This window comes from Euleptes europaea, chromosome 10, assembly GCF_029931775.1.
Source record: "Euleptes europaea isolate rEulEur1 chromosome 10, rEulEur1.hap1, whole genome shotgun sequence".
In the NCBI taxonomy this organism is placed as follows: Eukaryota; Metazoa; Chordata; class Lepidosauria; order Squamata; family Sphaerodactylidae; genus Euleptes; species Euleptes europaea.
Window position 1 is genome coordinate 29302036 of NC_079321.1, and position 12133 is coordinate 29314168.

At 45.4% G+C, this 12133-nt stretch overlaps 1 protein-coding gene across 1 annotated transcript; it reads right to left on the reverse strand.

Annotated features, from left to right (window-relative positions):
* Positions 1 to 3577: 3577 nt before the first annotated feature.
* KLF11 (KLF transcription factor 11) lies at positions 3578 to 11541 on the reverse strand. The gene is made up of 4 exons (XM_056856423.1): positions 11430 to 11541; positions 7490 to 7750; positions 4599 to 5571; positions 3578 to 3886 (listed from the first exon to the last, which is right to left on the reverse strand). Exons 1-4 carry the CDS (start codon positions 11472 to 11474, stop codon positions 3591 to 3593), a joined length of 1575 nt encoding a protein of 524 aa, XP_056712401.1. The 5' UTR covers positions 11475 to 11541; the 3' UTR covers positions 3578 to 3590.
* Positions 11542 to 12133: the final 592 nt, after the last annotated feature.

Sequence of the window (12133 nt, forward strand, 5' to 3'; positions counted from 1 at the left end):
TTTGTCCTGCGTTCTGCACAGACAGGTAAAAAGGCAGGGATAGTGGTTCCAATCTGTCTATGCTGTTGACACACCACAGTTGTGCCATTTACCTCTTCACAAGTTCTTTAACGTCGCTCAACATTGAACGAGTGTCACGCTCTTATTATTTTCAGTTAACTGAGCATAAAATGGAAAAGCATTAAGCCTACTGACTTGTTTCGTACAAGCGTTATCCCGCAGCTGTGCCAGTTCTTAAAATATCAAATTTAAAGAATCATATATAAATAGAAATAAAGGAAATACATAAATACTGAGGTGCCATTTTATAGCCTATTTATGTTTTAACTCAAAACTTGCATAATTTCTGGCCTACCAGCCATGCATAACCTCCAGCCATCTATGGGTTCCAGAGGCTGCCTGGTTTTGCTGCCTGCTGGAGAGTGCCGAAGCAGGATGCTTTTGCCAAGCACCTGACCGCTCATGGCTGAACTGGGCTTGTGGGGGCACAAGGTACACAGCCTGGCTGAATGTCCTTTCAAAGGAATCCCATTTACAGTACTTGAAACGGAAACACATGCCAAAATTCTAACGACTTAAGACAACGCTTAATTCATACACCCATGATAATTACTTCTTTTGAAGAGAGAGGAAATGCCCATTTCTGTTATAGTGAAAATGAGGCCCTGCAAACTCAAGAATAAGTAGACCAGCAGATACACATGCTTAGTAGGACAGGCATAGTATCGTAGCAAATTCGTTGCAAAACTCATGATACTACACTAGTAGGGCCACCAATTATTTTTCTTGGCAGGAAAGTAAAGCATGACGATAAAGTGATGGGAAAAGATTTTCTTTCCAAACCTCTGCAAATCAAAAACTGCTGTTAGAGGCACAGCAGCGAGGCCAGTAAAAACACCAGCAAACCTAAACACCAGTTTTGCCTAGCATTATTCCAGAACTGATGACAATTGTGTAAGTGTACGTTTTTTTTAAATCTGGGCACCCAGGCTACGATTCTTCCACCATTTATACCGCATGCATTTTCATTTAGCTCTCATTGTCTCTGATGGGCACCAAGTAAATACATGAATGTAACTTTGGCTTAATAATGGTCTGATATAACAATTAAGGAGAGTTCTATTTCGTTTCAAATGCTAATGAAGTATTGAATGTTTTACACACACACACCTTTCACATCATTAAGACATTTTTTTTCATCTTGATCAAAAATATGTTTGTAAAATTTCTAGTAATCATTTGAGAGAGTAGCTCAATGGTCCATATGTCCCAAAATTCACACCTCCCTAAAAAACAGATAAGAAACAGCAGCCCTACAAATTAGCAATCTTGTAGTTCATTTTACAGTGTAGAAAAATTACACATTATATCATACTAAGGTATCAACTGGTTTTGTTCCAAAGCTAAGAACTTTTGGGACCCCTTCCAAGAGAAATAAATTGCCTTTCTAGGACACTTTATTACTAGGGCTTGCAGCATCCTACAAGCATTATTAATCCCTCATTTTAAAGCAAAGTATTACAAAAAGAGAGCACCAGCTGACTAGCAGCGGCATCCTTTGCAAAGTTACTCCAAGGCTGTACCTCTGCTTAGGATTGCACTGTAAATGCCTCATTTCACGTTGCTTATCTTCTGTGGAATATTCAAGTGAGAAATATTTAAAGTCTCCATGACGGCACGCTGACCAATCGCCAGTTAATTTTTGTGTCAAAATGAAAGTTTCAGCTTTTATCTTAAATGCTAAGTCACTTCCTCTTTATATACGTCATTATGATTGCTCATTATATAATTGTGTTTTTCCTTTAACCACCTTTATGTTTCTTCCTAGTATCTGAGGGCACAGTTCTGCCAAACCTGAACATTTTTTACACCCTGGTTTGTATTTCTAATGGAAAGATTTACTCCCAAGGCTCCATTAACCTATTGGGATATAAAATTGTTGAGCAGTACTGTGCTCTTAAGATGTTTGTGACAGACATGTAGCCTCCTTAAGTTATCTGCACTGAGCTAAGATTAGAAGGCACTTCCAAGTTATAATTTATGTATTGGGGGGAAGAAGGAAGGGGCTTCAACAAGTCATTCCTTTGTTCAAAATAGGAAGCAAATTATCATCTTAATAACCTGGTTCCCGCAAAATGCAACCAAAATTTTGCAACCAGAGGGCCAAACTACAAAGACGCCATTCCTGGGTCCAACCTTCATTTTGTAGTCCTAGAACACCTTTTTAAGAGCACTGCAGATCCCATCTCTGGTTGGGACCACTTCAGTGTGCTGCTGTTTTGGGTAAAAAAAAAACAGCATGTGGGGAAGGCAAGAACCCCTCATCCTGCAGCACCACGGTAGTTCCTACCAGAACTGGGTCCTCGCAGCACTCTTAAAAGGCATTCTTGGGCTCTACAAAATGCCCTTGGGGATGACATCTACTCTAGTCTGGCTGTTAAGTTTCCAAAAGCCAGTTTAGAAGACATGGTGGTTGCATGCAGCTTTACCACAAAACATACCTTATACATACAAGCACCATACTGATGTTGTCACATTTCAAAGGCTCTTTTCACCTGCACTAATGGACATAGGCCCACAAACCTTTAACTAGCAGTCTTGTATGCACATAAAATGATACCCAAACATTTTTAAAGTGAGATTCTGGCTGTATGGAGCTACCATGTGGATAGCAGCCTGATAGCCTGATGGCTGCACATGCAGTCTGTGTCGTATTTAAACTGGTCCTGCACTAGCCTCATGCTTTCATCATCTGTACAACCCCCCACACGCCTTCTCTCCAGACAAGGGAAACTATGCCTTTTCTTTAAACAATCACATGGCAGACAATCCAAAGGCAGATTCAGGTGCTAGACTTGCAGTTCAGACAGGGTGAGATCATAATTACTCAATTAGTTCAGCAAGAAAAGCAGTTTCCCCATGGTGGGTCTGACCATGTGTTTCACCTCCTGTCAAAGTGTGATTACAAAACTAGGGTGCGGCAGAACAGATACAAAATATTTTGTACTCTAAAAAATTGTATTTTTTTCCTTTTGAAAAAATCACCCTGTTTCACTTGTGATGAACCACTGTTTCTAAAATGAAGACAGGGTTGTTGTTGTTTTTTAAGTCCATTGCCAATGTTTCCCCCAAAAAGGTTTTGCTTTCCTCAAGTGCTGGTGAATGCTCTAAGGCAGGGGTGTCAAACAAGAGGCCTGTGGGATGGATCCAGCCCCTTGAGAGCTCTTATCCGGCCCATGAGCCAGCTGAGGCACCCACCTTCCCCCAGGCCCTAATCTGGGCTGGCGAGGCATGGCCTGGCTTGACCAAGTGACATGTATGTCATAACCAATGAGTTCAACACCCCTGCTCTAAAGTTTTGTAGAAATTTTTTTTAAAAAAAATATATATCCGGGGAAGGGGGTGTCCTCAACATTTAAATAGGGCTTAAGTTGAAGGGGGGGGGGAACAGGTAGAGAATAGAAAACATTACAGGTTTTTCCCTCCAATAAAAAATGAAGCAACTATTAATAGACATTAGGAAATCAGTCAAAGCTGCTTTTGGGTCAACCAAGTGAGTCTTGAATGTCTATTTTTCACAAACAGACCTATTAACCTGAAGACAGCATAGGCAGAAGCATGCTCAAAGCACCCTCGCCTCTAGGTTTCTCCACTGTCGCAATTCTGTTCAGTTTGCCAACTTCCGTCTGCCAGTTGGGCACCTTCTTTGTGGTCATGTGGCGGCGGGCGTGTTTTGTCAAATGATCACTGCGCATGAAGCGGCGGTCACAGACCGGACAGGCAAATTTCTTCTCCCCCGTGTGTGTTCTGCGGTGTCGAGAAAGTTCATCGGATCGCGCAAATTTTTTATCACAGCCTTCCCAGCTGCAAGTGAAAGGTTTTTCTCCTGAAAGGGCGGGGGGGGGGGGGGGAAGGGGAGAAAAGGGAAATCAAGAAGAAAACAGCTTGTTTTATCAAGAAGACTAAGACTTCGACCCTGCCTCCTGGAATGCTGCTCCTCAAGGAGTGGGGATGCTTAGGAACAGCAGGAGGAGGGGGAATTGGTGGAAACTGCCCCCTCCCATGAAAATTATTGCTGGGATCCAACACTAAATAATGCAGTATGAATTAAATGAAGCTACTATTCCACACACAGTTCCCAACCAAGTCAGGAAGTAAAAAACAACAAACATCTCTGTAAAAAGAGACAGCTTCCTTTGTTTTCCAGCATGTCTCAAGACATATTCTTTGACAAGGAACTTAATCTTTACAACTAAAACAGACAGGTAGATTTGCTCCTCCAGCATCAATCGGTTTTTGTCCCCCAAAAGAACAGCATATGTCTCATGAAATCACCCTTTTGTTGAATCCTATTCCTCTAAAGTGGCAGTAAGTACCACTTCCACTGACTGCACATGCTTTATTCTCACTTAAAAGACAACCAATTTGCTCAAGCCCACTGAGCCCTAATGACTGCCCTCTTTGTGTTCCTGAAGAACAATGACTCTCCTACGAAAGAAGATAAGCCCTCCTTACACACTACCAACATCTCCATAGTCAGCTATGTTACTGGGCAATACTGAAAGAAATGTGACACACTCATTCTCTTCCATACCTACCAGTGTGCGTACGGAGGTGGGCTTTGAGATGAGAGCTTTTGAAGTAGGTTTTCCTGCAGCCTGGAAAGTTGCAAACGTAATTTCTTCTCCGGGAGAAGTCTATTAAAGGTGCACTGCTTTGACCAGAGGCAATGAAAACTGGAGCAGGAGCCAAGGGCAAGAGTTTGGTGTTCCCAACAGACAACACCGTTTGTGGGCACGGTGGTGCCTGAGCGACAGCCGCCTGTGGAAGAACCAACATAACAGTCCCCTGAGGCATGGAAGGTCCCATTAGAAGAGGCTGGGAAACTGGGGCTGTGTGGGGCAAGATGGGTTTGACTGCGGATGCCATCTGAGTAGAGGGCTTTAGAAAGGCAGGAACCATACCTCTGTGTCTGTCCAAAGGGATCATTTGGCAGATCACCTGGGGATTTGACAGTGGGGTGGGTAGAAGCGGGGGGCTCTTTTGCTGTATATCCTTTTCACAGTTCTTTGGGATAGAAGTCTGTGGCATTTCCTGCCCTTTCCCTGTGGTGTTACAGCTTGACCTGTGCAAACAAGATTCGTTGACTGGTGAAGGGTCATAAATTAAGGCGTCAGCAACACTGGAATCCTGTAAGACTCGCAAGCGTCTCTGGTCCCGGGCCTCATGCTGATCTATGGAACTGCTGTTGCCTGATACCATTCCTGCTTTCTCTTGCCTGGCAGAAATGCGAGAGTAAGCAAAACTGTCCCCCGTGTGACGGATCACGCTGGTTGCCATGGCCCTGCAGAGCGGAGGAACGGGTTGGTCAGCCCTTGGCTTCTGGCTAGACTGCCTCTCCGCGTTCAGGGCAGGTGGCTGGGCTGCAGCAGGAGCACAGCCAGGAGGAGTGACAAGGCCGGCAGGTGCATTAGCCATTATAGTCCTCGGTTTTGAATATGTGACTTGGGAGGAGGGCAGCACTGATGTGGATGGCTCAGCAAAATCTGGACTGTATGGTGGAGTCATACACTAGACATTGAAAACAAAGAAAAGATGTTAAGAGTAGCAGCAGCAGCATACCAAAATCAAAACACTGCTACTTTAGAGGCAATCATTCTTACTCCTGGATGTTAATATACTATCATACAGGCCTCCAAAATCAGTTTGCTTTGTCTTGTTCTCACAGTGTATTTTTTAAAATATAAAATGTTGAAACAGGTTTGTTTTCCTTCAAAGAGATCAATAAGGTTAGTTATTAACATAAGAAGGAAATATCCCATCTTACAACCTTACTATTTTTTTTTATTTCCTTCTCAAGTTATTTACAGATTTCACAGAGAATTTTGACATGGAAATAAAAACCCAATTATTTCAGCAGAGCTCATTTCCAAGTTAACTATGCTTTGTGTGCATGAATGTGTAAAGTCCAGTCAAGTCGCAGCTGACTTATGGCGACCCCTTGGGGTTTTCAAGGCAAGAGACATTCAGAGGTGGTTTACCTCTGAGTGAGCTGAGTTTGGAGAGAACTGTGACTGACCCAAGGTCATCCAGCAAGCTTCATGTGCAGGAGAGGGGAATCGAACCTTGTTCTCCAGATTAGAGACCTACCACTCTTAAAGGGTGCTGAGTTAAAGCATGATAAAAGGCTGTAGCTACCACTGAACATGACATTCAATGTTATTTTACTAATTTCTCATAATGGTATATATTTCCATTAAGGAAAAAAAAACTCTAATTGCTTTTTTTTAAAGTATTTTGTATAAAAGAATCAGAACTTTTGCCTTTAATTCACTGCAGAAAACTACATGAACCCCACTGGTTTTATATTGTACAACATCCAGGTAATCTGCCACAACAGAAATGAATATGTAATCTTAAACCCTTCCAAATCCACTGAAGTCAATGTTTATGATTACACTGTTAGTTATCAATTTAAACTGAATCTATTATGAATGCTTTGATGTTACAAACTGATGAAACCTATTACTGCATTCCAAGGTTCATGTTTGACATTAGAACCACAAGCCAGGACAGTTTAAGAAGGCACTTTATTTGACTGGGTTTAAGTGCACCTAACTCTGTGCTGGATTGTGATCAATATGCAAAGATAAACTGAAGGGAGGACGGTTTATTAAACTCATATCCCGCTCTCTATCCCAGGCCAAAGCCGGGCTCAGAGCAGCTAACATCAAGTTAAACACAATCCAAATCATACAGTATGTAAATTAAATCCCAATATAAAATACCAACAATAAAATTCTAATGGTAAAATCCAGTTGCTGCCTATTATATGGCCCACAGTGAGACAAAGGAGACGCAATCAGGGTCCCAATTAAAACTCAGTGAGATGGAAGAAAGGAAAAGGGGGAAGGAAGGCCAGCTATATTAGACACCACTGCTTTCCTCAACTGTCGGCCTGGTGAAACATCGCAACCTTACAGGCCCTGCGGAACTGAACTAGATCCCACAGTGCCTTGGTCTCGTTAGAGAGAGAGTTCCACCAGACTGGGGCCAGGGCTGACAAGCCTTGGCCCGAGTCAAGCTTCACTGCATAGTTCTCTTGCCAAAACAAAACTGGGAAATCCAATCCAACCACTTTGGAAACATTTGTAATAACAACAACCAACACAATCAGATTCTCCAAATTATAATCATATATGCATGTGAAAAGAGCACTTCTGCTTAGTTTTCATTATCTGGAAATCTGACAGATGTGATGCAATAAAACAAAGCAATCTGGAGCAGGCCCTTATCTAAACTGATTTTTGTATAATGGAAGGGAGAGGTATGTCCAACATTAGGTGAAACACGTTGCTTCCAAGGGCTTCTTACTCAATCATAAAGGCTCTCAGATCAAATGAATGAAGTACAAATCAAACGGGGACATATTTCTTTTCTTTAATGCTATTCATAGTAATCCCATACATATTTGTTTTGTTATCCTTACCAGCGTAGATAAAAAGTTATAGTCCTTGGGCAGCTCAGACGTAGGCTCAGTGTGCATTGCAAAGTCACCTGAATCTGATACAGGTGTAAGAGGTCTTATTTTTAATAGGTCACCTTTCTGTGATCTTTGACCCCAGGAACTCATACAGACAAGTGCCTCAACAGCTTCTATGTCATTCTGTTCCAAAGCGCTACAGGTAGACCTTTCACTATCATGACGCTGCCGCTCACGTATGGATTCATAGATGTCCACAATGTCAACCTAGACAAAAGCATATCATTGTTTGTTAAGTCAGTAAGAAAACAAAGTTAACAGATTACTAAACTCAGCATATACATCAACGTCCTGTTCCAGCTAAGGAGATATTCACGTATAAGAAAGCTCACGGACGCTTCACTTCCCAGGTAAATGAGATGTTCAACATGCATATTCATCCACTTTCTTGTGCAACTAGTGGAACATTTAGCACCTTGTTTACATGCAGGTAGAGCTGGGTCAGAGCACAGAAACCGAAAGAAAAGTCTTGTCACCAGCTTTATTATTCTACAGGAAAACTGTTTCCTTCCAGTTATACAGGTTATGCCACCAACTCAATGAAGTAGGGAAAAATATGCAGCTTGCTGGAAATGGTTCAATAAGACTTACAGCATTAAGTAAACTTTTCAAAAATACAGTTATTTAGCCCTTAACTTTGTGATCATTTGTTATGACTGTTAAGAATTAAGCATGCTTAAACCCCATTAAATCAATAGATATGAGCATGCTTTTATTTTGCATTGTACTGAGGTGACTTCATCTACAGCAGCTGCTTTTGTACCATATCATGTAGCTTTGGTCAACCCCATCCCATTTTGTCAGTTATCTGGAGTTGCTGTAGTAATGTTGATAATGCAGAAGCCTTATAACATGATTCCAATCCAGAACTTCACGTGTGCACAGGACTGAACTCCATTCATTGCACACCCAGAACTACAGAAGCCCAGATTCACAAGGAAAGAGGAATCAGCTCTTGGGCAGCAATCCTCATAATTCCTACAAGAGGTCATATATCATGCTCAACTTGTTGTCTGCAGACTACCATAACCAGATACCATGTGCAAATATCACAGGCTTTCGTCCAAAACACAAGTAAATTCAATCGTTACCAGGAAGGCGTCCACATAGAACTAGTCAAAAGGTTACTAGTCACAGTACTTTGATTACAGATATTAGCCACAGGATGGTCCCACAAAATTATTTGAATCCTAATAAATAAGACAGTTTTCACAAGGTCAAACTATTGTGAAATTTGATATCCATCTAATAATTTGGTAGTGTAAGCTAATAGACCAGGGGTCCAAAATATTTTTGAGCCTTTGGGCACCTTTGAAATTCTGACATGGCATGGAGGGCACGGTGACAAAATGGCTGCCACAGGAAGCGGAGCCAGCCACAAAAGGATGGCTGCAGCTTAACTTCCATAACACAGTGAAGATCCTTGGGCAGTGGTGGCAGCTTTTGCCAAAGCAACGTTTAAAATCTGCACAGCCAATCAAATCTCCAGTAGTCAATGAGAAGACCTGCTAGGCAAAAGTCCTACCTGGCCCACCCATTTCCTAAAAACACTTGGGGGGGCACTAGAAAAGGTATCCGTGGGTGTCATGGCACCTAGGGGCACCACGCTGGGGACTCCTGTAATAGACATCTGTATGGACTGACAGATAATGGAAAGCTTAGGGAAGGAAAATCAGCTGTCTTGAAACTTATCTAATGAACCGCAAAGAGTTTTGTTTTTCCTTATTATTTAATCTATTAAGTGATCAAAAATACCAACTGGGAGTGGGTTACCTGTTAAAATAAAAATGTATTCATGTCAAAGCCCAACAATACCAGGAAACAAAAAGCATTTAAGAAAAAGAGGGCTTTGACACGTGTTTGCAAATTTACTAACATTAATTTTCCTTTGGGGCAAAAAAAAAATGAAATCTACTATCAGCATTCTGAAACAGACCGGGAGGGGGGTAGAGAAACACACACAAATATTCTGCATTGGCTTGCAATTCGTCGAACCCCATTTTCTTCGAGGTAAAGACGACAGCTTCTGCACAAATAAGGTTTGAAAGAAAGTTAGAGGCCGTTTGAGGCGCCTGGGTTGGCCTCGCAGGCAGGCAGGCAGGCAGGCACGCAACAGCATAACCCAGCCTGGCAGCGTGTCCTTAAATCACCTCTTTTACCCAGACACTGCAGAGGCAAGCCGGTCGAGCTGGCACACAACACGAGAAGCGACTGCGGAAATGGGAGGGCGGGCAGAAGGGAGGGCTGGAAATTTCCTACCGACGTCGTTACCCCGAAAAAGGGCATGAACGCTTTGAGTCGTGGGGGGGGTCTAATGTATTGTCATTTATGTTTTGTTTGTTTTTTTACATTCCTGTTTCCTCTTCCCGACGGCGGCTCTGCGCGCTTATTTCACTGCAAGAGCTTCTTCACTTTGCTAAAATAAATAAATAAATAGATAAATAAATAAGGGGCGGGGCTGCTATGCAAATATCCGCTATTATGGACTCAGCGTTTATTGGCTAGAGGGGGGTGAGGCTCCGCCTTCTCAAGGGAGGGAAGGGGGCGGGGGGGGCGTCCTTCCCACCTCATGGGACTCGGGGCATCCGCCCACTCCAAATATAGCTGGGGAGGGGGGGTGGAAGAGGGTCGACGTCATGCATCAAAATAGCCCCTGAGCAAGTGGGTGGTGGTCTCTGGCTGAGCCGCTTCTGGATGCGCCGCGAGGCGTGGTGGGTTTGTCCACAAGCCTCGCCCAGGGGTGGGTGGGTGGTGGGTGGAGAGCAAGAGCTGCATAAAGGGAGGGGGAAGGAGACCACTTTAAAAAAAAATGAGAAGTTGACAAAGAGAGAAACCTTTCCTAGCCGTTGAAGCTCTATCCTCCTCAGCCCCGACCAGCTATGAAAAAGGCACACAACACAAGAAAGCTCACACCCTACCAGAAAATATTTTTGTTAGTCTTTAAGGCGCTACTGGACTCTTGCCCTTTTCTACTAACACAAGAAGCTGTGGGCGAAAAAGCACGGGAGGTTTTGCCTTGGATTGCTGCTCTCTAGATGCACATTTCCCCCCATCTGAATTCTCAAAACTCTGCACGGGGGGGCTTATTGTTGAGTTTGGAGAATTTGGCTGGGCAGGATGTGCATCCAGAGAGCGGCATATCCAAGGCGAACCCCCCCCTCCACCATGCGTTTACACCCTGTGCAAAAAGGCACACCACCCAAGAAGGCACACATCCCAGTAAGCGGAGGGCGACAGTTTGCAAGGTGCAATCATCGCTGGGGTTGGGCTGCATGTCATTCACAGGCAACTGCGGACCACAGTCTGCAAAGATTGCTCATCACGAAGCGTGTGGGGTGGGGGGGGGGACTCCTCGGGGAGCAGGAAACCCGGGCAAAGCTGCAGTTCTTAGCACGCAAAGCTCCATCGCCCAAGGCGGGAGCGACTTTTGGGAGACACGCGTGACAGATCCCCACTGCATCGCCCCTGCACTCTTCCAGGCTTCAGGAACAAGAAGGCAGATGCGTGCATCACAGCACCCAGACGACGTCAACGAAGGGAGCCACCCACACGCGACTTAGGTGACCCAGGGGGAGGTTTTGAACGGGCTGCCTTTGTTTGAACTACCGTTCCTGGATTAGCCGGTGAAGGGTGCAACCACGCTTAAGCGTCTCAATCGTCTGAGCATCTCGGCAACCCACTGAATGCTTTTACAAAACAACAATGCAGGATTGTCGTTGGGTTGTTTTTTTTTTTGCAAGAAAGCAACCTCAAGTCAAGTCTCTTGCAGCTTGGGAAATGATGCTAATGGGATCGGGGGAGGGAGAGGGGAGGCGGCCAGCCTGTTTCTTCCCGGGAGGTGGCAAGAGGAAGCCCACCACCTTCCCCGTGCATAAGTGGTACTCACCGCGGGGGCATCTCCCGCCTCCTCGGCGCAGGGCGAGGGATGCATGCCGAAAGCTCCCGCGGGCAGCCGCGATGTGACAAAGCCAACAAGCGGCGGGACCGCCTCCTCCTCCTCCGCCCTCCCTTTATCTCTCCCCACACCTCCCTTTGCAAGGGGAGGCGAGCAGCCAAAACACAGAAGGAAACGCACCAAAACACTCCATCCAGCAAAGCCAGCTGGAGAGGAGGGAGGGAGGGCGAGGGGAAAAGGGGGGGAAGGCGCGCCTCGGCCAATCACGGGCCGAGCTGCCTCCCGGCCAGCCAATGGCCTCCTTCGGGCGGCGTGATGGCCTCGTGCTCGCTCGGCAGGCGGCAGGAAAGGCCCCTCGTGGGCACGTTCCGCGGCGGCGGCCGCCGAGTCTGCGAGCAGAAACCTCCCTCTGGAAACTAGGGGAAAGGTCGGCGCGAGGAGACGCGGGGAGGCGGGGCCAGTGGGAGGGCGGGGAGGCTTAGTCAGGGAGCGGCAGCCGGCCAGCGAGGGAATGCCCGCGAGCGCGCGTGCGCGGAAGGGACAGAGGCATTCGGACGCCGCCAAGGGGGTGGGCGGGGCCGCAGAGAGTTGACATCACCGCCCGCGCGCGCTCGTGCACGCAACCCAGTTCCCCCGGCTGGCCCCAGCAACAGCGCAGAGTCGGCTCCTGTTAGCCCCACCCTGAGCACTCTTAA